General features: G+C 57.0%; 1 protein-coding gene across 1 annotated transcript in view; it reads left to right on the forward strand.

Moving 5' to 3' along the window:
- LTBP2 (latent transforming growth factor beta binding protein 2) overlaps positions 1 to 27601 on the forward strand; it is a 96484-nt gene that overhangs the window by 15993 nt on the left and 52890 nt on the right. Inside the window, exon 3 of the mRNA XM_055131041.1 lies at positions 6048 to 6294. Within this exon, the coding sequence (XP_054987016.1) occupies positions 6048 to 6294 (247 nt within the window). The remainder of the gene's footprint in view (positions 1 to 6047; positions 6295 to 27601) is intronic.

Genomic DNA, 27601 nt, shown 5'->3' on the forward strand with positions numbered 1-27601 from the left:
TCATACATGCAAAACATGTGCTGTGCCCTGGCCCCTCTCTGAACTACAACCCCAACCCCTGTCATGTTTTTTACCAAAAAGTTTCCAAAGGTTGTGAAATAGAAGTTTCTCTGACGACAGAGATGTTCTGGATCTTGCTGTTCAACATGGCAGCAGAGGCCACATGTGGCCCGTGTCAATTGGGAGAGGATTTTTTTTGGTTTTGCTTTGGGGCCACCCCTGGTGATGCTCAGGGATGACTCCTGGCTCTGTGCTCAGGGACCACTCCTGGAGGTGCCTGAGGGGACCGTATGTGGATCGAACCTGAGTCAGGGGAGCGCAAGGCATGCGGCCTCCCCGTCGTACCCTCACTCTGGCCTGGGAGCGGATCGGATGCTTTCAAGTGTTCGTTAAATTCAGTCTGTTTCACTCTAATTCGCCATCCTAGCTCAGGCCCCCCGCGAGAGGCTGTCTTGAACACTCGCACTCTCCCAGATACCAGCTCTTTGCGGCTGGAATCGTGTCCAGTCAGTGGCTGAGAACCATGGTGGAGGCTGATGCAAGGACCCCCCCCCCCATAGTCACACCTCTGGGCCCTCCCACCTTCTACCACGGAGGCACTAGTAGGTGCCTGGGGTGGCTTGGACCATGGGAGCTGTTTCCAGAACCTTCTCCAGGCTCGCCTATACAGCTCTGGTCTCCTCCCAAAGGGTAGGGGTTTTGTGTGGAAAATCTGAGCAAAACTGCTCCACGGTGTCTGGAACTGAGAGAAGGTAGAAGGGGGCACGGCGCCATCTGTTTCTTACTTTCAAAGCCGTTTCAGGAGTTTTCTTCTTGGCATCCTGCTAACCCCACGGAGCTGAACTCCCCAAGCCGAAACTTTCCACAGGCCCAGTCCTCCGAGAGGAAGGAGGTGCCAGGCAGAGTGCAAGGGAAAGACCAGGTTGAGAAGCTCCAGTTGTGAATGGCCGAGGTCAGGGAACTTGGAGCCCGCGGTGCCTTCTGGCGGTGGGGGGTGCCAGGGCCCATGGGGAAGTCCTGTCTCAAGAAGACCAGCGGGGCTGGAGCGATAGCACAGCGGGTAGGGCTTTTGCCTTCCACGCTGCCGACCCGGGTTTGATTCCCAGCATCCCATATGGTCCCCTGAGCACCGCCAGGGGTAATTCCTGAGTGCAGAGCCAGGAGTAACCCCTGTGCATTGCTGGGTGGGACCCAAAAAGCAAAAAACAAACAAACAAAAAAAAAATAAAGAAGACCAATAGTGGACATGGTGGCATCATGAGTGATGACCCAGCCCTCCGGTCCACCACTGTGGCTGTTCATGTCGCCCCATCAGGTGTGACCTCTGCCCCTGAGCTGCACGGGAGGGCAGGGCTCTGGGGGACAGAGCACTTGGGCTTCTGGACAGTGTGGAACAAAATGCCTGGACTTCCGGGTCCTCCTCTCCTCTCCCCCTCCGCCCCCAGAGTCCTGTCTATAAACTCCCCGATATGCAGCACTCCCAGCCTTCCAGTTATGAAATCTGTGCTCAATTGGCATAGGAATGGTTTGCTTTGCTCGCCCTGTGACAAAGGTTGTGGCTGTTGTCGCTTGCGTCTTCTCAGCCAGTGGCAGGCCCCTGGGTTTCATGCAGCCCCGGGGGAGCTAGGCCAGAGCATCCTATGAACAGATGTATGGATGCCAGTTGTTCCTTTCTGCCCAGTGTGGTTGCTACAAATACAAACTACCATTTGTCATCACCTTTTTTTTTTTTCTTTTTGGGTCACACCTGGCGATGCTCAGGGGTTACTCCTGGCTCTGCACTCAGGAATTACTCCTGGCGGTGCTCAGGGGACCATATGGGATGCTGGGAATTGAACCCGGGTCGGCCGCGTGCAAGGCAAACGCCCTACCCGCTGTGCTATTGCTCCAGCCCCTGTCATCACCTTTAAAGAGAACATTTTAATACTTTTTTAAAAAGTGGCAAAGACATAATCTCAAATGAGACACTTTTATGTAGAAAATGCCAGGGAACTTTTCATTTTTCTGATTTTATGGCAAGCCTGTGAGAATTTCCCTAGAACTGATAAGAGAAGCCACCTTTTGGGGCCAGGTGGGTGTAAGTTTACAGGGAGGGGAGGGAGAGGAGAGACATTTATGTCTCTTAATGTCAGTAAAATTGTTTCTTCTTCTTCTTCTTCTTCTTCTTCTTCTTCTTCTTCTTCTTCTTCTTCTTCTTCTTCTTCTTCTTCTTCTTCTTCTTCTTCTTCTTCTTCTTCTTCTTCTTCTTCTTCTTCTTCTTCTTCTTCTTCTTCTTCTTCTTCTTCTTCTTCTTCTTCTTCTTCTTCTTCTTCTTCTTCTTCTTCTTCTTCTTCTTCTTCTTCTTCTTCTTCTTCTTCTTCTTCTTCCTCTTCTTCCTCTTCCTCCTCCTCCTCCCCCTCCTCCTCTTCCTCCTTCTTTTCTTCTTCCTTCCTTTCTTCTTTCTTCTTCCTCCTCCTCCTCTCCTCCTTCTTTCTTCCTGCTTAGGAGGCCCACCAAAGTTACATGCAGAATTGTATGAGAGATATTAGTTGGATATATACATACCTTTCAGGGGAGAGGGTCGGCCACACCCTGCCATGCTTAGGCCTTATTCCTGACTCTGTACTCAAGGATCACACCTGGGGGACTTGGGTGATCCTGTGTGGCACTGGGGACCTCAAGGCAAGTCCCCTGTACTAGCTGTCTAGCCCATAAGCCATTTTTATGACTTTCCTCTGATCATCTATTTGCCGTGAGCTATTACTCACACCAACTAATGTGTTTAGGGCGGGCTTATCTGGGGACCTGACTCCCAGCAGGGGCAGGGGACTTTGTGGTGATGAGCCCACTTGGGGGTTTCCTCCATGCAGAGACCTGGCTTGCGACCTTTGGACCCCTGGTATTCCGTTTCACTGAGAGCCTCCTCCCTAATCATTTGCAAAATGAATTTTGAGAAGGCAGAAACCTGGATAAGAGCCACAGCAGGCCGCGAGCTGGGCCTGTAGCATGTGGGGGTTTGAGTGTCGAGAGACTGGAAGATCTTGTTCAAGTCGAGGACGGGTGCCCCCCAGGGCCCAGGAGTGGGGGAAAGGGAGTACAGTGATTTCAAAGCCCTCCTTGAGGGCAAGGCCTGGCCATTTAGGGGCGAGGGGGAGACAAAATGAGGGAGGTGCTGTGTATCCTTATGACACCCAGGTTTTGGGGTTCTGCCAAGGTCTGGGGCCGTGGGTCTGGGAGTGCGGGTGCATTCCTAGTCCACATGAGAACCACGGCAGGCTCCTTCCTTCTCTGTCCCTCACATAAACCAGGTCTGAGACCTGTCCCTCACCTACACCCTTCTTCAGAGAGCCCTGGCTGGGTTGCAGGGGAGGCTGTCCCTAACTTCCGTCCTCCTCCCCCACCCGGTGTGAACGCTGTGGTCAACACACCACTCACCCCGCGGTGTCCTAGCTTCGGTGAGAATCCTCGCTGCTGGAAATCAGGGTCCTTGCTGCTTCCTGCCTCTCTCCTAGAGAGTGCCCAGGCCTGAGATGGTACCCAGCTTCCTTCCTGCACGGGGCGACTGAGGCCCCGGGAACTGAGGTTTCCACCACCAGAACCGGCCTGCCACGTGCTGCTCTCTGGGTAGGCTGCAGGACGAGGTTCTGAGAGGGCAGGGAGGAAAATCCGGACCAGCCCTGCTGGGAGAAGATGGGTGTGTGGCAGGGAGGGGGAGAGCCTGGACTTTTCAGCCCAACCGACGGAGCCTAGATCCCAACCCACCATGGGCTAAGCTGACTTGGAGGCATTGGTATGAAGGGATCCCAAATGACCGCTACGAGCTTCTCAGCTAGTTTATGAGCTGGAATCCTGGGAGCCTCCGAGAGAGAGAGAGAGGACATGGGCCGGGGAATGTCTTGGAGAGATTTCTTCCCAGGGGCCCCTGGCATCAGGAAGTTCTGGCTCCTGTTCTGGGTGACGGGGCAGAGTGTCTGGCAAAGACACTGAGGAAAAACTAAGGCTGTCCAGGGCCTGCAGGATCTGCCTCTGTTTCCTCGCTGACCTGGGAGGTCCGTGCACTCTAGTTCCCCCAGGATGTACCACACGCCCACCAGCCTCCAGAACATTGACCTTGTTCGTTCCTCTGCCCGGAAGACTCTGCCAAATCACTGCCTTTCCGGCCCCTTTGCGTGGGCCCCACCGTAGTCTAAGGAGAGACCTTCCCTGGCCTCCTGATCTCAAGTGCTTGTTTGGGTGTACAGCAGCCTGTGTCTCCCGAGTGACCAGCTTTAGGCTGGTGGCACCTCTGGAATCCATGATAGGGTCACATTCTTGTTTCTCATCTTGGTTTCCCCCACTCCATGGCTAACTTCGAGAATGGACAGTCCCCTTGCCCTAGCATACTGTATGCGCTTAGCATGAACATGCTTGCACACACGTGTATACTTCTAAAACCAATCCACTTCCCCCTTCTCTCTGTTGATGTTGCTGCTGTGTCCGGGGTCTCACGCCTGCCTGGCTGTGATGCTCACACACTGGGCAGTGGTGCTTGTGGGGCTCGTAGCCCTTCAGTCGCAGAGCTTGCCCAAAAGGTGCCAGGGGTGCCACCCTGAGTTGTGATTTGCACATTTGCGTGAATGAGCCTGTGTTTTTGAGCTGACGAGTGACAGACGGAGGGGACCCTGATTAGAGGCTCCAGCCAGGCTCTCCTGAGCCCCCTCCCTCTTGTCCCCTGGTGGGTGGGGTATTGCTAGGAGTCACTGGGCAGGACCACACGCTGCTACATGTGTCTATATCATGGATTCTCCCGTGGCGTGGCCACTGGTCACTGGAGTTTCCTCTAGATTTTGCCAGGTTGTTAAGAACAGTGAAGGGGACAAAGTTCTGCACCCGCCCCCTGCCAAACACTCCCCCATTTGGAGTTCTAAAGTTCTGTGCCAGCCTGGAGGAAGCAGCCCACTTCATGCCTCACTCTGCCCCCACCTGCTGGAGCCAGGGTCCAGGAGGCAGAATCCTTCCAGCTGCCTAAGTTGCAGCACAGACGATGAGGGGGAGAGCAGGAGAGGATGCAGTAGAGAATCATACCGAGAATGCCTTTGGGAGACCCTTGGGGTCCCCCCAGATTTCTCACGCCTAACTCCTGAGCTGATAGGCTCAGTGAGATCAAGAAGACAAGAGCTCAGGAATTCAGAAAATATGAACAAGTCCAACCACTCCCAGCTCCCAACTTTCAGTCAGTGCTGAGCCTTTTCCCATGAAAGAGATTCATCCATCCATCCATCCATCCATCCACCCATCCATCCATCATCCATCCATCCATCCACCCATTTATTCATCATCCATCCATCCACCATCCATCCATCCATCCATCATCCATCATCCATCCATCCATTCACCCATCCATTCATCCACCACCCACCCATCCATCATCCATCCATCCATCCACCCATTTATTCATCATCCATCCATCCATCCACCATCCATCCATCCATCCATCATCCATCATCCATCCATCCATCCATCCATCCACCCATCCATTCATCCACCACCCATCCATCCATCATCCATCCATCCATCCACCCATCTATACATCCATTATCCGTCCATCCATCCATCATCCATCCATCCATCCACCCATCTATCCATCCATTATCCGTCCATCCATCCATCATCCATCCATCCTCAATCCATCCATCATCCATCCACCCATCCATCCATCATCCATCCATCCATCATCCATCCATCCACCCACCCATCCATCCATCCATCCATCCATCCATCCATCCATCCATCCATCCAAGATTTACTCTGTGACCATCTCTGTTCCCAGTTCGAGGCCCACAGGAGGGAACAGTACGGAGATGTCTGCCATATCAGACTCCCCGTCTGGTAGGAGAGGCGGAGTCTGCAGATGTCGGCCTGATGGTGCCGCTGTGAGCGGCTCTTCTCCCTCTCCACAGCTCCCGTCTGGGTCGCTCACTGACGGTCCAAACCAGGTGTCAGGGAGCTCGCCCTGGAGGCCTGTGGGAGAAGGGAGGGCCTGGGACTGGCTGCCCCTGACAGGAGTGCTCCCTGCTCTGTCTCCCCAGCCGTGTGCCAGCCGCCCTGCCAAAACCGGGGCTCCTGCAGCCGGCCCCAGCTCTGCGTGTGCCGCTCCGGCTTCCGGGGAGCCCGCTGTGAGGAGGTCATTCCCGAGGAGGAATTCGACCCCCAGAACTCCAGGCCAGCACCCCGGCGCTCCGTGGAGGGCTCACCTCACTCGTGGAGGAGCAGCGTGGCTAGAGAGAGCCCTGAGGCCAGAAGTGGACCCTCAGTGCCACAGCTAACACAGGCCAGGTAAGTGCTGCCCCCAGGGTACCCGGCTCTGTCTTGCCCAAGGCTTGTCCTCCTGCCCTGTCCTCGGGTGAGCAGGGTGCGGGTGTCTTTGCCTGCTGGGAAGCAGCTGAGAAGGTCGTGTCCATGGCCAGGCCCCCCGTCTCGAATGTTGCCATTTCCTGGGTGGGTGGCCTTGGCCACTTCCTTCTTTGCTTCCTCAGCCTTGTGGTGGGGGCCGCCGTGGTGACCCTCTCACAGCACTGCTGTGAGGATAAAGTCAGTTACTGTTCGGGCAGTGCCTGGCACCCAGTAAACTGTTGGTACTTCTCCATCTCTCTCTGCGTGTGGTCCCCTCCGCCAGACAGACCCCTCCGTTCTCTCCGTACCCCGGGCTGCCTCTCCCTGGAGGAGAAGAGAAGGCGCGGGGAAGGAAAGGGGTGCAATAAAAAAAAAATGGGCAAAGAGCATGCCACGGGCAGGGATTCCTGGCCTGCCTGCCAGCCACTTGGCCAGACTCTAACTCAGGACAGGAAATCTGAACTTTGTAAACTGGGCCATTGCTAGGGGGGCTGTGTTTTCTTTTGCTTTTTTTTATTTGCTTTTTTTTGGTTTGGGGGTTTCTTATTTCCATTTACTGCCTGCTTCGGAACTTCTTTCTTAGGAAATGTTGCGACCTTGCCTTGCTGAACTAAGGAAAAAGGATCGACTGTTCCGAGCTAGAGAACTAGGGGCCGGTGGGGGAGGGAGAGGAAGGAAGGAAGGAAGGAAGGAAGGAAGGAAGGAAGGAAGGAAGGAAGGAAGGAAGGAAGGAAGGGAAGAAGGAAGGGAGGGAGGGAGGGAGGGAGGAAGGAAGGAAGGGAAGAAGGAAGGGAGGGAGGGGGGGGGAGGAAGGAAGGAAGGAAGGGAAGAAGGAAGAGAGGGAGGGAGGGAGGGAGGGAGGGAGGAAGGAAGGGAAGAAGGGAGGGAGGGAGGGAGGAGGAAGGAAGAAGGAAGGAAGGAAAGGAAGGAAGGAAGGAAGGAAGGAAGGAAGGAAGGAAGGAAGGAAGGAAGGAAGGAAGGAAGGAAGGAAGGAAGGAAGGAAGGAAGGAAGGAAGGAAGGAAGGAAGGAAGGAAGGAAGCTGTGGTTCAGCGACTCGGGCCCTGGGGTAAAGTCGGGGCACAGGGTCTTGGTAGGGGGTTTTCCAGGTCACCCGAACAAGACTGGAAGGATGAACTCAGCTTGAGGCCTAGGGAGTTCCAAGGTCAAAATCAGGAGAGCCCACCCAGTGGCCCCGGCCCGGGCTGCCAGGCTGAGAGAGGGGTAGAGCTAAACTGCCAGGTGGCCTGGGGGTGGCCGTGACTGGGTGGGCCAGCGCCGAGCTAGGCCTGAGCAATGTGCCTACTGGTCCTGGCTGTGTGGGTCCCTGGCAGAGGGCCTGGCGCGTGGATGGATACCTGGTGTGCCCTGCAGCAGTGCCAGCTGCAGGGCTAGCCAGGGCAGACGGGAAGCAGACTCCTTCCTACCAGCTCTCTCCAGGCTGACTCTGGACTGTGGGGGTGCTGACGAGTGAGTGTTAAGTACGGGGGTGGGGGTGGGGGAGAGGGGGTCTGAGGTTGGGGCGGCTGCCAGCACCTTACTGAGCTAGGTGGCCGCCCCGCCCCATCTCTCCAGCCCGCCCCACTCCTCCTGCTCTTCAGGGCCCCGTCCGCCTTCATCCCCACCCACTGACCTGACCCCGCAGTGCCCACCTGGCACACGTCCTCGCGGACCTGCACCCCGAGTGACCAAGAGGACGGCAGTTTTGTCTCACACTCTTTGGTGGGGTCCCCTACAGCTCCGTCCCGGCTCCTATGAAGCGAGGACACGGTCACTCAGGCCAAATGGAAGAGCTGGCCCGCCCCGACCGCCCTCGTCCCCGCCCCCAGCCTGCACCTGGAACCGCAGGGCACCCCACGCCCACACGCCCACACGCAGTGCCAAGTGCGGGATGAAGCGGGGCCCAGGTTCCTCTCGGGAGAGCGTGTCCCCTCGGGGACGGTCTGCTGGTCTGCTCCGTGACATCAGCCCATCCTTGGCCAGCCTGTAGCTCCGGGAGCCGGTGCTGAGGCTGCCAGGGAAGGAAAATGGACCCGGTGAGCCCGACCCCCCGGGAAAGTTCCGCAGGGCCGCAGCCTAGAGGCGCTGGAGGAGAGGGGGCCGAGCTCTGGGCCTGCGGCAGGGCCTTCCCCGCCCGCTCGTACACGCGCTCGTATGCAGGCTACTGTGGGGCCTTTAATGAGCTGCAGTCCCGTCCTTTCTCTGCCCCTCGGCCTCCATGCCAGGCCGTCGGGGGGCGTCCGAGGGGCTGCATTTGGCCCAGCTGTGTGTTTAGCCTTGGGTCGCCAGATCCTGCCGGCCTTGGGGTCAGACGCTTCCTATGCGCTTGGCCGGGTTCCCCAGGCAGCCGCTGGCCTGGCTCCTGATAGCGACTTGGCCAGGTGTCGGTGGTGGCCAGACAGGGCTGACAAGACATGGGGATGGTCTAGGAGCGAGGGGGGGCGGGGAGGCAATGCCAAACGTCCAGGGAGGGGCCACCCTGCGGGGAGGCCTGGGGGGGCAGAGGCCCCTCTCAGAGAGCAGGGCCCGGGGGCCAGGAGACGTGTTGCAGAAGGAAGGCGAGAGGGAGGTCTGGGAGAGTCGGGCCACTGGCAGCTGGCCCGACCCGCCAACCGAGCACCAGATGTGCACTGAAGCTGTCCAGCTGTGGTCTGGGCGGACCGGAGGGGCCTGGAGACTGCCTCCCCCCTCCGCTCCCCCCAGTCCCTGGTCTCAGATTCTTCCCTGAGGCGCGGGGCAGGGCCTCAGAGACCTGGTGATTAGCGCCTGGGCCCCGCAGCCCCAGGAGACACTTGGCGGTAGAGTTTCTTCAACTGCGGTGGGAGGGAGCCAGCTGGGAACGTGTGTGTGTGTGTGTGTGTGTGTGTGTGAGCGCGTGCGCACGCGTGCATACATGCGCACATGTGAAGCTTCCAGTCTAGGGTGATCGTCTGCTCTGGGTTCCCTGAACCCCATCAGAGCAGTGAGCGTCAGAGGTTGGGCTTTGGTTCCAATCATCCTGGCTTCCAGGTCTGGATTTCCGGTCACCAGCCATGTGCTCCTGTCCCCTGCCCGCCCCCCCCCCCAAGTCCCCTGGGTGAGTGTGCCCCCAGGGGCAGTTGCAGGGAGGGGTGAGTGGCTGAATGCCCCGGGAGGAGGGGCCCAGTACTGTGCCTGGGACGAGCACAGGAGCACCGCTCCATGGCTGCCAGCCGCCCATGGGGCTGGGCAAAGGACAGGCAGAAAACTGGGCTGCTCGTGGTGTGACTCAGCCTACGTGTGTGTGTGTGTGTGTGTGTGTGTGTGTGTGTGTGTGTGTGTGTGTGTGTGTGTGTGTGTGTGCAAAGCTGCTCTGGGAACGGAGCCTCGGGGCCGCGTGAGCCGCAGATGCAGCACCCCGAGTGTCCCCCGGGGACGGGCGTCAGTACGACACAGGGTTAAGAGGGGCTCCGACACGGCTCAGAATGAGAGGGGCCTCTGAGGGGCAGCTCCTCAGTGGGCCCTGCAGGGCTCCGGTGCAGGCTGGGCAGCAGGGTCCCAGGACAGACAGGGGTGGCGGGTGCTGGGGAGTTGGGGCCCCATGGCGGGAGCTCTAGGGGCGCTGTGTCCCCAGACAGCTGGGGCAGCCTTCTTGGAACTGTCCCAGCCTCTCCCTGCGGGTCCCCTGCTCTCCTCTCTGCCCTCCCCGCCTCTCTGTCTACCATGACTCTGTCTACCTCTCTGTCAGCCATGCTTTCCCCAGCTGCCTTAACTCAGCACCGCACAATCGGCCGCGTAGAAACACATACAGGTGGGCTGGAGCAATAGCATAGCGGATAGGGCATTTGCCTTGCACGCAGCCAACCTGGGTTCGATTCCCAGCATCCCATATGGTCCCCTGAGCAATGCCAGGGGTGATTCCTGAGTGCAAAGCCAGGAGTAACCCCATGCATCGCCAGGTATGACCCCCCCCCAAAAAAAAAAAGCAAAAAAAAAAAAAAAGAAACACATACAGGTGTTTTCCTGCAGTCCTGTAGGGGGAACTTGTGACGCAAGTGCCTCCGGGCTAAAGTCAAGGTCTCAGTAAGTCTGAGTTCTTGTCGACTCCTGAAGAAAAGGCTTCCTTGCTCATTCAAAATTCCTACCTAGAACTTCTCCTTTGCCTCCCGCTCTAGCTGGCTCTCTCTCACCCATTCAGTTCCTTGTGGGCCAGTGGCTCTGAGAGAGTGCAAGCCTATCAGGTGGCCGGAGGCCCTGCTTCTGTCCCCAGCACCTCAACTCAAGCCAAAGCAACAGACATGAGTTCCCTGTAGCTGTGCCTCTGACGTCCCTTTTGACTTGCTGGCTGCCACTTGCGGCCATTCCTAGAAACTGCCCGCATTCCTTGGCTGATGGCCACGCGCCTATCTGAAGTCCGCTTGGCTGGTGAAACTCTTCTTGCTTTTCTTTGGGGAAAGGGGTGTCGTCTCAAGGGGTGCTTAGAAGGCCTTCCTTCCTTCCTTCCTTCCTTCCTTCCTTCCTTCCTTCCTTCCTTCCTTCCTTCCTTCCTTCCTTCCTTCCTTCCTTCCTTTCCTTCCTTCTTTCTTTCTTGGTCACACCCGGTGATGTTCAGGGGTTACTCCTGGCTCTGCACTCAGGAATTACTTCTGTCAGTGCTCAGCTGACCATATGGGATGCCAGGGATCGAATTCGGCCAGTCCTGTGCAAGGCAAGTGACTTATAGGGCTGGGTTCTTTTGTAAACTCAGAGGAAACTCTCCTGGCATCTGATGGGTCCCTATAATCCTTTGGCTTATAACTGCATCACCCACCCCTGCCTCTGTAGTCACATAACGTGTGTGCATGTGTGAATGTGTGTGTGCGTGTATGTGTGTGTGCGTGTATGTGTGTGTGTGTGTGTGTGTGTGTGTGTGTGTGTGTGTGTGTGCTCGCCTGGTGATCTTAGACACCAGCCACTGGATGTATGACCTTATTTCTGCCTAATCACTCACATCTGAAAAAACCTATTTCCAAATAACTTCCCCTTCACAGGTCCTTGGGGGAGAAGAGGGCTAGGACTTCTATCTGGGGGGTACACAGTTCAGCCCCCATCAGGCCCTCTTCCCAGATACTCTCAAGACTGGAATCCCTGTCTCTCTTCAAGTATCAGAGGCCCCCGCCGCCGCCTGTGTTCACCCAGTTTGAGACGGCATTCACTGCCCGCACACCCCGCCTTCCCACGCCGACACCTTGGCAGAGCGCTCACACTCACATAGTTCCTTAGTGTTTGGTTTAGAGTTTTTCTAACCCCAGTGCAAAGTCGAGTCTAGCGGGCCCCGGGCTTCTGTGAATTCTCTGCTGATGAATGTCCGGCGCCTGGCACGTGGCTGCCCAGAGTGGAGTTGAGGGAAGGCGGGGCTTGGTCACTGACAGGAAGGACACAGAGGGCGGCCTTGTTCCTACTCGCACAGCCCGGCGGGGACCCAGTCCTCAGCCGGCCTCTCTGGGCTTCTGGGCACAGGACGAGGCGGGGGTGCCCGGCGCGGCTCCTGCCAGAGATGCAGTGTGGCTGGTGAGAGCGCGGTGGGTCTGGGGTGCCCTGGGCTCTCCCTGCTGCTTCTCCCTCCTTCCTTCTCCCCCCCCCTCCGCCATGCCAGTTTCCTCATCCTGTGCTGGGACAGTGGGATCACATGTTTCCCTTCACTCTCAGACCTCCTCGTGGGAAACTCTGCCCCCCCACCCCCTGGTCTTCATCACTCTGGGGAGACAGGACAACCTCTCAGGAGCGTCCTGTCCCAAGAGCCGCTAGAGGGGACACCCTGAATCCCATGGAGGGGGCCAAAGTCGGCAGGCAACTGACACAACAGGAGGGGTTGTCCCAGGAAACCAGAACCCCAACTTGGAAAGGAGGCAACTGCGGAATGCAGGAAAGAAGGTCCGAGTCGGGAGGGGGTGCCGGCTGGGAGTCGGGCAGACTCTCAGTGCTGGTGCCTGGCTGGCTAGTTGCTCAGTAACTTCACCGCATTGCAGCTCGAATCCTTGGAGCTGAAAGCTGAGACCCATTTTGGAGGCGGGTGAGAGAATTCGATGCAACAACGCGCGTGGTGGAATTGGCAGGTGTCATTGGCACATGCTAGGTCTGAGAAATAAACTCACGGTCTTTCTCTACAGTCTAGGGCAAATCAGCACAAGACTTTCTCTTCCCCATCCCCTGTCATCCGGGAGATCCTTTCCCCCCCAAACTCCCGCCTCATTGTCTGGGCTCATGGACTGGGAAACCAAGGCAGGACATGGTTTAAGGGCATTGTCCTGGGCATCCGGGCGATCACGACTCTGGACCATCTGAAGGCTGGCGGGGACCCTCTGAGCCAGACTCTTGCCCCAGCCACCCCCTCTTACCCGCTCCGTCCTGTGCCGTGTGCCTTCAGCTCATGTCTTTGAGCCAGGACCCATTGCTTCCCCCGCCCCCGCCCCCCTCACCTCCTTCTAATCCCATAGGTCCAAGATGGTTCTGCAATGCAGCTTAGGACAAGATGAGGGACTAATACGAGCCAGGGGCTGTGGGAAAGTCCCCCGGGCCTCTCTGAACCTCAGTTTCCCTCGTAATGAGCCAGAGGGATGGTGATTCATCTCTCAGGCCCGAGGGAAAGATCACAGATCCGGACCTCCAGGATCGCATCCCACATCCCATCCCTGGGTTGTGGCAGGGAGACGTGACGTCCTGGCCCAGGGGGGTCCTTGGCTGTCCCTCTCATGCTGTGTCACCATCCCCAGCATGATGGCAGAGCCTCCCCACTGGCTTGGCTGAGCCCCACATCCTGAGTCATGCCTCCGGCACCTTGGGTGGATGCCGGCCTGTCTCTCCTTTCTTTCTGGTTTCAGCTTTATTTTTTCAGATCTGTTTTCCTGACTTTGAACCTTATCCTTGCCTCCTGGGTTTTTTTTTTTTTTTTTTTTTTCTGGAATTCCCCAACCCTTACTATTTAAATTTTTTTTTGCTGTGCCCAGTGTTGAACCCAGATCTCATGCATGCAAGGACGGCACTTTCCCAAGGAGCCAATTCTTCATCCCTGAAAAGACTTAAGACCAGGAGCCACAGTCTTGTTCCCGAGCTGAGCCACTAAAGTTAGATTCTGACCTTGAACTTGCCACTTAGGGAGGGACAGTCCTTACCTCGCTGGGGGGTGATGAGGCTTACCTGGAACACGGTTTGGGTGAGACTAGGTGCTGAGGGGCGTCTGGTCTGTTGTTCTTTAGCAGCCTTTGTCTTTCTGTCCACGATGACCCCATTCACAAGGCCTTGACCTTAGGGCTATTGTTCACCCTTGGACACACCTCGGGGTCTCACCTGGCAGTGTCTGCAGGGACGGTGGCCCCAACCTAGGCGGCTGTGTTGGGGATCCTGAGTCTGGCTCCTGCTCAGGAGGGAGGTGCCCCCACTTTCCTTTTATTTAATATTATAAACCCCTCCCTTGAGGGCCCCCCTCCCCCACACCTGACTCATTCTTTATCAGGGCTTACGCCTAGCTCTGTGCTCAGGGGTCTCTTCCGATGGTGCTTGGGGATCATATGGGGAGCCAGGATGGAACCGGGGTCAGCCGTGTGCTAGGCAGGCACACTATTCTTCGTTCTCTCGCTCCGGTCCCTCTTTTCCACTTTCTAGGTTGAGATACCGTTTACTTATTTGTTCTGCCCATGGTCGTCTCATATCTCCAGCTGCTGTGTGAGCTGGTCAAGGCTGGGGTCCTATTTAAAATTTTTTTTTCAAGTTTATAAAGTAGTTCACAATATTTGATTACATTTAATATTTGAATACCAATCCCACCCCCATTACAGCTTCCCACCACCATATTTCGGATGCTTTCTTCCTGAACCCCAACCCCTGCACCAAGGCAGAACCCAACTAATTTATTTTGTATTGTTTATTGTGAAAAACCGCTGAAAATGCTACAAAAAAAGTTCCCTTAGAGGGTGAGCACAGGCCCCCTCAAGAATTCCAGGAGCCTGGCCCGGACGGGGGCAGCTTTCGAGGGCTCTCCCCGTTTCTCCCACCCTTGGCCCTTGGGAGAAACCCTGGAGCCCCTCCCCCTACATTGTGAGTGTGGAAGAGGGAAGCCTGAAGGGGCCTTCAGCTGGGGGCTTCTCCCACAGCCCTCACCTTTCTCCCCACTGTCTCCAGGGGCTTCTGGCGGTGCAGGGGGCCCCTACTGAGGTTTGTGGAGAGTCTCTTTGGTTTGCGGCAAAGGCTCTTTGGAGCGGCTGGGTGGGCTGCAGCTCCCTGCTGCCCAGGAGGGAGGGCAGACAGGCTGGACCTCTCCCCTGGGCCTTACCCGGGACCCCAGGGGAGAGGCTGGCGTGTCCTGATTGTCCAGTGTGCTGTCCGAGCGGCCGTCTCTGCCCTCCTGGGCTTTCCCGCTGAGAGGAAAGGCCCTGCGTTCCCCTCCCTGAGCCAGTGGCTTTGGAGCAGTCCTTTCCAGCTGGGTGGGCTGCTGAGACCCTCCGCTCAGGGCTGGGGCGGGGGTCTGGCTGGCCTTTGGGTGCCTGAGTGTGAGTAACAAGAAGTCAGGCTCTTGGCAGGTGCTCGGCAGGTCGCTGGGGTTGTGAGGAAGGCGGGGGCCCGTGCTCCCCTCCCCACGTGGTCGGACCTGCTTCTGCCTTCTTCCTCTTTGCTCGTTCAGTCCGGACTCCTCGACGTGGCAAGGATGCCAGGTTCAAAGAGCCTGGGGTCTTCTAACAGTTCTGCATCCCCCACCCCTTTCCCCGCTGCACAAATGTAGGGCCGAGGGGCAGGATGCTGCAGCATAACGCCCTCCTCGTACGTGAGCTGCAGGCCAGCCCCCTTTCCCAGGAGTCTCCCAGCTGAGGGGTCCCAGACTCCTTCCCTAGCTTCGGCTCCAGAGAGGGACTGGCCCAGCTGGCCGCCCTCTCCCACCTTCCCAGCTCTGGCATTCTGCGGCCTGCCTCTGCCTGCTGCATCAAACGGAGACGGCACTTGGCCTGTGCCTGCTCACTGTCACCAGCATCTGTGTCCCTCCTGTTCCAGGCAGCCCTGTCCTTATCAACAGACATCTGTGTCTGTATCACCGGCATCTGTGTCCCTGTCACCAGCATCTGTGTCCCTCCTGTTCCAGGCAGCCCTGTCCTTATCAACAGACATCTGTGTCTGTATCACCGGCATCTGTGTCCCTGTCACCAGCATCTGTGTCCCTCCTGTTCCAGGCAGCCCTGTCCTTATCAACAGACATCTGTGTCTGTATCACCGGCATCTGTGTCCCTGTCACCAGCCTCTGTGTCCCTATCACCAGTGTCTGTGTCCCCATCACCAGAGTCTGTGTCTATATACCAGCATCTGTGTCCCTATCACCAGCATCTGTGTCTGTATCACTAGTGTCTGTGTCCTTGTCACCAGCATCTGTGTCCCTGTCACCAGCATCTGTGTCCTTATTAACAGATGCTTGTGTCCCTATCACCGGAGTCTGTGTCTGTATCACCAGCATCTGTGTCCCTGTCACCAGCATCTGTGTCCTTATTAACAGATGCTTGTGTCCCTATCACCGGAGTCTGTGTCCTTGTCACCAGCATCTGTGTCCCTGTCACCAGCATCTGTGTCCTTATTAACAGATGCTTATGTCCCTATCACCGGAGTCTGTGTCTGTATCACCAGCATCTGTGTCCCTGTCACCAGCATCTGTGTCCTTATTAACAGATGCTTGTGTCCCTATCACCGGAGTCTGTGTCTGTATCACCAGCATCTGTGTCCTTGTCACCAGCTTCTGTGTCCCCTTCACCAGCCTCTGTGTCCCCACCACCAGCCTCTGTGTCCCCGTCACCAGCCTCTGTGTCCCCGTCATCAGCCTCTGTGTCCCCGTCACCGGCCTCTGTGTCCCCACCACCAGCCTCTGTGTCCCTGTCCCAGCCTCTGTGTCCCCGTCACCAGCATCTCTGTCCCTATCACTAGCATCTCTGTCCCTATCACTAGTATCTTATCTGTATCACAAATGTCCCTGCTACTTCCGGTGCCTGTATCTATATCACAAGTGTCTTGCCCCTGTTCCTTTCCGTGTCCTTCCCACAGCCAAGCCACTGGCTTGCACCTGTGGGTGTGAATGTTTTTGCTCCAGTGGGCTGAATTTCCCTTCCCTGGCCTGGGCTCAGAGCTGTCCCTGTCCCTGGCTGACACCAGCCTGACCCCAGCCTGACCCCATAGTCTGGAGTTGTGGCTCAGGGTCAGTGTGTGCGTTAGGAGTGGGATGGGACTGGGGTGATGGTTCTGGTGGCATTGGTTTCACAAATAGGGGGTGACTGGGGATGGCAGAGACATCACTTGAGTCTGCATTACGCTGAGGTTTTAACTGAAGCTTGTGATTAGGGTTGAATTAGGGTTTATGCTACCGTACAATTTTGGACTGTGGCTTTTTTGGAGTGGGGAATCTGAACTACATTTTATGGTATTTTAAGCATATTTATGGAACCATATTGACTTGGCCAGTCTTACTGTGCGAAGCATGTTATGAGCTGTCCCTAACTTAGTTCTGGGGACAGTACAGACAGTGGTGAACTGTGGGCCTTGGACCAGGTCTCATTTTCTTTTGGTGGGGAGACCTCAGAAGCATTGCTCAGGGGCCTCTAGCCCTGGCAGTGCCCCAGGAGCCCTAGGGGAGCAGGGAACAAGCCAGGGTTGGCTACATGCAGAGCGTGTGCCTTCACCCCTGCACGACTCTCCTCCCCCAGACCTCTGGGTGAGTCGCTCACCTCCTCGAGTCTGGGTGTGAGACGGCAATGCCAATAGGGATGCAGAGTTGTGATGGGAGGGTGAGAGAAATCGGAGAAACCGGGCGGCGGGGCGGGGGCGGGGCAGGGGAGGGGTGCAGTTACTACTCCGCAGGAACTCAGTACTCGCTGGCAAAGACTCTTAGAGGATCCATCACCTAGCAGGCTCCCGGCCGGAAACAGGCCACACGCATGGGGATGCTTTGACCAACTGTCTCTTTGCGAAGGCCAGACAGGCCAAAGGAGCCAGTGTGCTCTGGGGAAGCCCAGCAGAGGGACTAAAGGGGCTCGTGATCACTGGCTCCCAGAGGGTGGGACCATGGCACCGCTGCCCGCAGTGGCCCATCAGGAAGGAAGCAGAGAACTGACCTTACGCCTCTCCTGCGTGCATCCCGGGGGTGCTGAACGGAGCCAGAAGGCAGGGCCAGGGGAGCCTTCCAGAGCCCAGCACGGGGAGGAGATGGGCCTGGAGGGACAGGCATGCCCAAGGGCGGGTCCTCATGGGAATATTCCTGTGCCCCTATCCCTCCCGCAAGGAGTGAACCAAGGGAAAGGGCGGTCCCAGGATTCCAGCCCAGTTCTGCTCAGGCCTCTGGAATCCAACAAACACTCAAAGTCATTTTGCTAAAGGGTCCCCCAGAGCAGGTGAGCTCAGGTTGGAGCCCGCGAGCAGGGGCACGGCGAGGAGCACTGAGCCAGGCAAGCCTCGGGCGGCTCTTCAGGAAAATGCAGAAAGCTGGGCAGACCTGGAGACAGAGTTCCCCGCGCGTGGCTGGGGCGGGAGGCAGGGGCGGGAGGCAGCAGCATCTTGGGAATGAGTGAAAACACAAATGGGTGCAGTTTCCAGCATCCCGCTTAAACTGCAAAAGTAACAGCAGGTGTTTCAGGTGCTCCTGCCTCCTCCCTGCACGGGGCCTGAGTCCTCCAGGGGCTCAGATGTTTTGCTGTTAGAAAAGAGGGGCACGGAGGGCTAAAGAAGCAGGAGAGAGAGAGACAGACAGATGGACACGAGAGAGTCGAGAGAGCCTCAGAGAACATGTCGCAGGAACCACGATGGAGATATTTCAGGGACTGAATTGTGAATTCTCCTTCTGAGTTGAAGGTTTCCACGTACTTATCAGGTTTCCCCCAAGAGAAAGTTTCTGATTTCTAGGCCCAGTAGTTTTTCCAGTTACGTGATCTTTAAATCTGCCATCAGTTAATTAATTTGCAACTGTCAGAAAAGGCACTATGAGCTTCCCAGGTGAAAAACACTCTACGACGGAAAGTAGTATTATGATAACAGCAGTAAAAAGGGACCCTGAAATGTATACTTGTTTCCACTGGTGGAGTTAACTGAGTCAATGCCTCAGTGTTCTTCATCCTGCCCTGATCACCCAACACGCAGGTGTGCTTGTGCATTCACCTCCTCCTCCTCCTCCTCCTCCTCCTCCTCCTCCTCCTCCTCCTCCTCCTCCTCCTCCTCCTCCTCCTCCTCCTCCTCCTCCTCCTCCTCCTCCTCCTCCTCCTCTTTTTCCTCCTCTCCCCTCCTCCTCCTTTTCCTCCTCCTCTTCCTCTTCCTCCTCCTCCTCCTTTTCCTCTGCCTCTTCCACCTCCTCCTCCTCTCTCTTCTTCCTCTTCCTCCTCCACCTTTTCCTCCTCCATCGCCTTCTCCTTCTCCTCCTCTGCCTCCTCTACCTCTGCCAACACTTCCTCCTCCTCCTCCTCCTCTCCCTTCTACAATGCGTTTTCCACCACCTCCTCTTCCTCCTCTTCCTCTTTTTATTTCTCTTCCTCGTCCACCATTTCCTCCTCCACCATCTTCTCCTCCTCCATCACCTCCTTCTCTCTCTCCTTGTCCTCTTCCTCTTCTTCCTCCATCTCCTCCTCCTCCTCTGCCTCTTCCATAACCTCCTCCTTCTCCTCCTCCACCTTTTTCTCCTCTATCACCTTCTCCTCCTTCGTCACCTCCTCTGCCTCCTCCTTTACCCTCTTCACCCTCACCCTCACCACCATCTCCTCCTCCTCCATATCCTCTTCCTCCACCACCAACTCCTGCTCCTCTTCCACCATCTCCTCCTCCTCCACCTTCTTCTCCACCACCACATTCCCACTAGCTCCTCCTCCTCACTCTTCTTCCTCACCTTCTTCCCCACCACCTCCTCTTACTCCATCTCCACCTCCTTCTTCTGCACCTCTCCCATCACCATCACCGTCTCCTCCTCTATCTTCTCCTCCTCTCCTCTTCCAGGGAGCTGATAAATAAGAGGCTAATTTCCCAGGAAAGAATGAGAAAGGGCAGATGAATCCCATGCAAACTCCTCCGCTGACTGTGGGTGTCAGGGGACTCCTCAGGACCCAGAGGGGTGTGCATGTGCGTCTGTCTGTCTGTCGGTCTGCAGATGACATAGTGAATTGCTAAATGATTTCTAATGATGCGATGTGAAAACACACAGCTCCTTTGTTAGCCACATAGCTGTGGTTTTGTGTCCGTGATTCATTGTGGAAGGGAGTAGCTGTGACAGGCATCTTGTGGGTTGATTTTTTTCCCTCCCTTCTTCTTTTTGCTCCTAAAAAAATATTTGTGAAAGGTCTAACATTCAAGGAAGTCCAGTGTTATTTGAAAAGAAAAATCCCCTTTCCTTGCAAAATGAAGATAGCAAATCAGAGTTCCAGCCTGTCGCCTACACTGCACAGAGCTGCCAGAGTCCCCGACGCAGGGACAACGTCCCAGTACCCTCACCCACCCCCTCCGCCCCCCTCCGCCCCCTCCACCCTCCTCCACCCCCTTCCACCCCAGGAGCGGGAATGGCAGCAGAGGCCTTGCAAGGGAATTCTGTACTTTGAGGAGGGGAAAATAGGCTCTTGAGACCCCCAGAGAGGCAGCACCCCTAGGGAACAAACTGGGTCCACATTTCTTTCTTTCTGAGAGGTACTTGGGCGAAGATCAGAGTGCCTCCAGCAGGCAGGGACCCCGTGGGAGGCAGGAATTGTGAAATCAGCTCATCCTACAGTGAGTTTGATGCTCAGTGCTGCATAGCTGGCCTAGAGCAATGCTTTAACCCCACAGGCCTGTTTTCTTGTCTGTGAGAGGGACTTTCCTGCCACTGGGTTACACGTTGTCACAAATACAGGGGGATGCGCCCGTGCTCTGTGAGTGCTCCCCGCTCTTGTCTGTAGACTCTGAGGCTGCTCAGCCTGTGTTTATGTCAGAAGCAACGATGTAGCTCGAAACTCTGGGAGTTGGCCCAGATCACCTGAGTGTTTTTGGCACTGGTAAGAGGTTGGGGTTTTTTATTATTATTTTGTCATGGTTGTGGTGAGCAGTGGGGATTAGGGAGGAGGGGTCCTCATCCCCCAAAGACAAGTGTATTCAGGCAGGGGAGGGGGTGAATCCAGACCGATATTAGCCTCTCTGCTTCCATTGTCTCTTCTCTCCCATGAGAGAGAGAGAGAGAGAAAGAGAGAGAGAGAGAGAGAGAGAGAGAGAGAGAGAGGGAGAGAGACAGAGAGAGACAGACAGAGAGAGAGAGAGACAGAGAGAGAGACAGACAGAGAGAGAGACAGACAGAGAGAGAGAGAGGCCAGGAAGGAGCACAAGGGCCTGGAGCACATGTGTAGCAGCCTCTGGGTTAGATCCCCAGTTCTTGTACAACTTGGACCCCTGAATACTTTTGAGTGTGGCCCCAAACCAGAAATAAAAGGGGGACGGAAATCATAGTCCATATGTTAGAGGGTTGTAGTATTTTTTTTTTTTTTTTTGCTTTTTGGGTCACACCTGGCAATGCACAGGAGTCATCCCTGGCTCATGCACTCAGGAATTATCCCTGGCAGTGCTCAAGAGACCATATGGGATGCTGGGATTCAAACCCGGGTCGGCCGCGTGCAAGGCAAACACCCTACCCGCTGTGCTATCACTCCAGCCCCGGTTGTAGTATTTTTTTATGAGGGTTGTAGTATTTGTTTTTGAGGGTTGTAGTATTAAGTGAAATCTCACACGTCGAGGGCCTCGCAGCTGTTTCTGAGGGGAGGACCACGCTCCGCAGTGTCGCAGACTACTCCCGGATTCGTCTCGGGGTCGCTCCGGAGGTGCTTGGGCGATCATGTGATGCTGGGGACTCACCCCTGACCTGGCGTGTGCAAAGCACTCGTTCAGCCCCTAGCAAACATTTTTAGATGAAATGCCTATAGCGGGTGGTAGGACGGGCAGTTACGCAACCAAATGAAGACCTCTCAGGTGCGGGGGCAGTTGTCATAAAAATCCCCTTTGTGTATGTCCCTGGGGTTGAGTGCCGCCCCGGGCAGAGCAGGCTGGCTGCTGGCTGCCAGGATTCTGGCTGACCCTGAGAAGTGTCCCTGACCAGGCCCTCCACCCACTGCCTCTGTCCACAGCGGGCCTGTCCGGGCAAGCCCAGGAGTGGGGGAAGCTCTCCTGAGTCACAGCCGGGGCTTGTGTCCCCTCAGCAATGGGTGTGTTGTGTGTGTGTGTGTGGGGGGGGGTATATTCTGCAGCATAGAGGGCCCTAGGACCAGAGCTGGGAGCTGGGGTGTTTAGAAGGGGGGCTCCTGGCCAGTCTGCGGGTGGGGAGAGGCCCACCGTTCACATTCTGGTGGCTTTGGGAGAGGAGGCCTCATTCATTCCCCTCAGACTCCCGGTTTCACGTCCCCACCCAAACCTCCATCTCCTGGATCACTCGCCAGGGACCTCCAGGTCCTGAGTTTTCCCTGCTGACCTCAACCTGCACCTCCACTCCCCACCCCCTGCCCCTGGGTTCCCACAGTTGCTCTGGGGCTCCAGAAATGCAGCAGTTATTAGTGAAAGGGTGTGTGTGTGTGTGTGTGTGTGTGTGTGTGTGTGTGTGTGTGTGTGTGTGTGTGTGTGTGTGTGTGTGTGTGTGTGTGTGTGTGTGTGTGTGTGTGTGTGTGTGTGTGTAGCAGGTGGGCCCCAGACCTCCCTGCCTCACTTCACCCATGCCTTGATGACATCACCATTCCAACCATTTGTCTCCCCAGTTTCTTTGTGGCTCTCACTGTATCACACAGCCAGAGTTGGGGGCTGTGTGGGAGAGTGTGGTGGGCTGGAGACCCTGTTCACCTGAATTTAGAGCCTAGTTTTTTGTTTGCATGTTTTGTTTTGGGGGCCACACCTGGTGATGCTCAGGGCTCACTCCTGGCTCTGTGCTCAGGGGCTGATTGCTCTGGGTGGGGCTCAAGGAACCATATGAGATTCTAGGGATTGAACCCAGGTTGGCCGCGTGCAAGGCAAAATTCCCTGCCCGCTGCACAGTTGCTCCAGCCCTGAGACCTAATTTTGGCCTTCCAGAGCTGCTTGGGCTCAGGCGCCACTGACTTTAGACCCCCCACCCTCGCCCCACCCCTGGTGCTGTGACCTCATGTTGGGGCGCAGGCTCTGAAACCGCTATTCCTGCAGGCGGTCAGGATCTGGCTTCCAGCTTTGTTCTTCATCTACTGTGTGACCTTAGGCAAGTGTCCCTGCTTCTCTGGGCCTCATTTGTAAATTGGAGGTAGCCACACTCCCGACTTGGGTGTTTTCCCGATGAGTCAGTGAGGGAATCCGTGGAAACTCCTTACCAGAGGGCAGTCCTCATAAGAAGCCCCAGGGAGCTGTTTGCTATTATTGATGGAAAGTTCTCTTTCCCATTAACCAAGGCCAGTTTTCCGGCTCTCCGAGTCAGGAGTTTTGCCTGTGTGCCCGCGGTTCCTCTGCCTTGCACGGACTCTCCTTGCACCCCTTCCTTTCCTCCAGCAAACATCACGACCCGCTAGGCGGTGGCTGTGGATTGCAGCTGCCAGGGTGGCCTGGGGTCTGGGCTGGGAAGCAGCCCCGTGGTGTGACAGTGCTGGCACCTGCAACTCTTCCCTCTTGGGTTGCTAAAGTGCTCATGGCGGGTGAGGGTGGCCGGCTATTTGTATGGGGGAGGGGCTAGCCTGGCCCGAGGGGCTGTGGGGGATGGGAGGTGCTAACATCCAGCCTGGTTCAGCTCTTCCTACCCTGGACTGGGTCCTACCGGTCTGGGTCCGAAGGAAGGGAGGGCAGGGAATGGGAAGCAATTTTGCCAGTGACAGGAGGGCACTGGGTTTGCCCCTCACTTCTCTGCCCCCCTGCCTGGTTTGTGAGACACACATCCTACTTTCTATGCACCCACATGGGAGGTGCTCCCGCCTGCACCCTAGAAGGTCAAAGGATGGGGCTGGAGCAATAGCACAGCGGGTAGGGCGTTTGCCTTGCACGCGACCGACCCAGGTTCAATTCCCAGCATCCCATATGGTCCCCTGAGCACTGCCAAGAGTAATTCCTGAGTGCAGAGCCAGGCAGAAGAAGAAGGTCAAAGGATGAATTTCTGACATCTGGGTCCCCCTGAGCTCTGAGATTTCCCGGAGGAAACGGGGGGGGGGCGAGGCTGGTATGGAAGGGGACCCACCCAGGGTTGTGAGGCTGACTTCGGGAGGCCTGGGCATCGCTGCAGAGGGTCAGTGCTCCCTGTGGTGGCTATCTGGGGACAGCACATCAGCAGGGGTGCCCTAAGCAGCAAGGGCTCCCGGAGGCTGTGAAGAGAGTGAGGTCTTGGCCCTTCCCTTGTGTCTGGGGGTCCATGCCTGGAGGCGTTGCAGCTCTGGCCGGGGTGCTGTTAGGAGGAGCTCTGGAACCCACAGCCGGTCCTGCTGGATCCTTGCCTCCCCGAGAGTGTGCACTCAGCAGATGGGGGAGCAGCCCGGGGGTCCCTCAAGTGCCTTCCCCACCCCACCTCCATAGCCCCTGGGTCCCTGCTCTGCTCCTTTGCCCTTCTAGGTGCCAGGCAAGTACTCCAGCTAGCAGCTGCCGCAGAGAAAAGCTGCTGAGTGGGGTGGGGGGCATCCATGAGGACCCCTAGACCTTGTGAGACTGGCCAGCACTGCTTCAGGCTGCGTTAGGGGTGGGGGTCAGGACTCAGGTTGGTGGTGGCCCCTTGATATTCCCCCCACCGCATCCCAATATGCTGTTTGTAGCCCCTGTGCCCTTGTCTGCAGGGATGCAGGGGGCTGTGTTTCTCTGGGTCGCAGAGTCCCCCTACTTCTGCTGTCTCTGCCCCACACCCCTCCACCCTAGCAGGGGCACCCCTCGGTCTGTGGGCTGATGGTCCAGACACTCCAGGGTGTGGCCACACAAAGGGCCAGACTCGGGCTGGAGCCGGGGGATGGTGACTCACGGGGGCAGGGCAGAGGTGGTGACTGATGGCGGACAGAGGATGTGCAGCAGGAAAGGTCCGAGACACCCAGGGGAGTCTCAGCCCTTTCAGGCACGGGGGTGCCAAGCTGCAGGAGGGCTGGGTTCACAGGACACCTCCACCCTGAGCTCCCGGAAATCGGGGGCCAGTACCCAGGCCCTGCAGGGAGTCTGCGCCTTCCTTGGTGGCACGTGGACATACAGCCCCGAGGCAGGGACAGATACCCCAGGTCCTGGTCCTCTCTGGGCCCTTCACCACATCCTTCCTCCAGGGTGCCGAGGTGGAGCCCCCACTAGCTGTGGCCGGAAACCCACCCCCGGTCCCTCCAGAGCCCCCGGGACAGCTGGGGACAGGCAGGACAGCAGGGTTGGGGCAGGTGCTGAGTCCCCTAAACTAGGTCCACCTGGGGACCCGAGGGGAGCGCTTGAGGGGTGCCAGGCAGACGGCACGAGGCACCCCAGCCCCCCGCAGTGACACAGCCTCTCTGGGAATTTAAACTCCAGCAGCTCCTGCGGCTCTGGAGGGGCCTGGCGGAGGGCAGCCACCCCATATGAGGCCAGTTAAGTCTGACTTTCGTAAATCACAGCCCTTCATCCCCTCCGCAGCCTGCTGGGGGCGGGGTGCTGAAAAGCCACAAATGGCGAGTCATTAGCATTGTTGGAGCTTTTCCACCTCCCAAGCTCCACAAGTTCAGTCGCCTCCTACCTTCTAAGTGAACGAGCGCCGACCAGGTCCTCTCCACAGGCTCCCGTTTCCCTGGCGGGGAAGGAGCGGACAGGATACAGACTCAGATCCTGGCGGGGCACAGACCCCGGAAGCGGTTCTTCTGTGCGCATTCTTAGGGCTGGCACAGCAGACGGGGTCTGAGCCTGCTCCTGCCCAGTGTCACCCTCAGTTGGCAGCTCCTCTGTCCCCCTCTCATCTTGGGGCGCCCTCTGTCTGCACGGCAGTGGGCGGGTAGGTGGCAGGGGCTGGGGTGAGGGGTTTGGAGCTGCTGCTGCAGGATTGTGGGGTTCAAAGCAAGGACTGGAGAGTGAGACCTGCCGACCCGTCAGGAGGAATTAAAGAGGGGAGGGGTCTGCCAGGGCGCACCCCCTCCTTGACAGCACTCAGACCCTCCGTGGAAAGTGAGGTCTGCAGTTGTGGCAGAAGTGGGGTGAAGTTTTGGGGTGCTCCTGCTCCAGTGCTCCCATCCTGTTCCTTGGCTGGTGTTTTCATAGCCCCTTCTCTGCCTACCCCCAGGAGGGGCGCCCCAGTCCCCTCTCCTCCCTTTTTCATCCTCTGGACTCCTCTATTTCTCGAGTGTTTACCTAACCAGATGCTCACACCACTGGGAGCTCTGAGGAATCGCTTGAACGGTCAATGCGATTCATTCTGTAAGTTCTTAGCATGAACTAATGCAATTCATTAGTGCCAGGAACAGTTTTTTGTTTGGGGGAGGGGCCACACCCAGTGGTGGTCAAGCTTACTGCTGGGTCTGCACTCGGGAATGCACTCCTGGTGGGCTCCAGGGAGATGGTGCTGGGGGGACTGAACCCGCTTGGCCCTATGCGGTGAGGCAGGCTCCCTGCCCGCCCTCCTATGACTGCAGCCCCCCCACCCCCGCCCCGGGAGCGGCTCTAGCAGCAGAGCTGATGTTCGTCTGTGTGAGCCGAGTGAAAAACTCAGCGGTGGGCACCCGTGTCTGTGACAAGCACAAGCTGGCGTGAATGTGACTGCATTTCCCGGTTACGATTCATGGACTCTGTGTGTGTGTGTGTGTGTGTGTGTGTGTGTGTGTCTGTGTGTGTGTGTGTGTGTGTGTGTGTGTGTGTGTGTGTGTGTTTTCTCGTGTGCTTGCAGGCATGTATGAGCAGGCGCCAAAGGGTGGAGGCAAATTGATGGGAGCAAAACTTCCAGCTGAGGGCAGACTGCTCATGCAGGCATTTCCCCCCTCCTGGAGACAGGGAAGTGTCAGACAAGTGAGGAATGTCCCAACCCAGCGCGGAGCACTGAAGCCTGGCGCTACCCCCCTGAGCGGCAGCGTCGCCCTGCTCGCCCCCTTTACCCTGGGATGTACAACATGACGGACGTGGATGTTAACACTGCTGCTTGGAATATTTGGGAACCAGGCCGTTGGGGCTCCCGGGATGATGGCGCCAGAAATCCAACCCAGGGCCTCACACAAACCTTGGCCCTCACACCCTCAAGGCTAGCGCTCTGCTGCGAAGACGCATCCTCAAGCCTCTTTATCTCAGCAGGCGCCACCTGCCCCCCCCCCCCTTAGGACTCCCCTATTTGTCTCCATCGTCTGGGTCTCTCTCCCGAGCCCTGGTCTGGGGTGTTTCCGTCTGGAGATGCCTCTTGAGGCACCCAACACTTGTGTGTGTCCAAACCTGAGCCACTTTTTGGATCTCTTCGTGGTGATCTTGGCTCCTGGAACCCGCGTCCGCCCACTTGTATAAGCAGCCGCAGCTGGGAATTGTCTGTGTCTCTTACGGAGTCCCAAATCCCATGCCTTCATCCTGGCCCAGCAGGCCGCGTCACAGTCAGTCTCTCGAGCTAGTCTCCGCCCCACCCCCCGTCTGTCCCCTCCACAGACCCTTTCACCAGAGCAGTAAGGATTTAAAATGCCCATCCTGGGGCTAGGATGTGAGCAGCATGCCGTAGGGCACGTGCCCAACATCAGCACGGCCTGGGGTCCTGTCTCCTGCACTCTGGCCAGGAGTGGGCCCTACACAGAGTGCCCATTCCTCGGCCCTGGCCCTGAGAGAAGACTGTGGACATCTCAAGACCAATCTGTGGCTCCCTGTGTACCACACACCCTGGCTGGGGTGTTGGTCCCCTTGCCCTGATGCCACTGATGCAGAGAGAGGCATCCTGACACCGTGGACTTTGGGGCCTGGCCTGTGCCTTGAGTGCGTGGAAGGGCGTGAACAGCTCCTCCACCCACAGCATTTCCTTGTTCCCCAAACCTCCCGGAGAGTCCAGTAGCATCTCAGTTTTCCAGCTCCTCCACCCTGTGAACCCAAACCTAGTCTCCTGACCCCCTCGGAGCCACAGCACCCTTGTCTATAAAAAGGGGATGACCAAAGTGACAATGGGGAATGGGATGCCAGAAGGGGTCTGCCCAGTTTGGCAGCCTCACTTCTGTACCCAAGAGTCCTGTGTATATAACCTTCAGGAACCTCTGTTTTCTTGACTATATAAAAAAAAATGGGAATAATGAGTAACTCTTGAGGCTGCGGAGGATCTGTAGGAGAGAATGCAGGGGGCTGCATCGTTGGCACAGCCTGGCACAGAGGAAGCATTCATTACATCCTAGCCCCAGCTTGTCCACCCCCTTCCCTCCCCACACACAT

Source organism: Sorex araneus, chromosome 3, assembly GCF_027595985.1.
Source record: "Sorex araneus isolate mSorAra2 chromosome 3, mSorAra2.pri, whole genome shotgun sequence".
NCBI classification, from domain to species: Eukaryota; Metazoa; Chordata; class Mammalia; order Eulipotyphla; family Soricidae; genus Sorex; species Sorex araneus.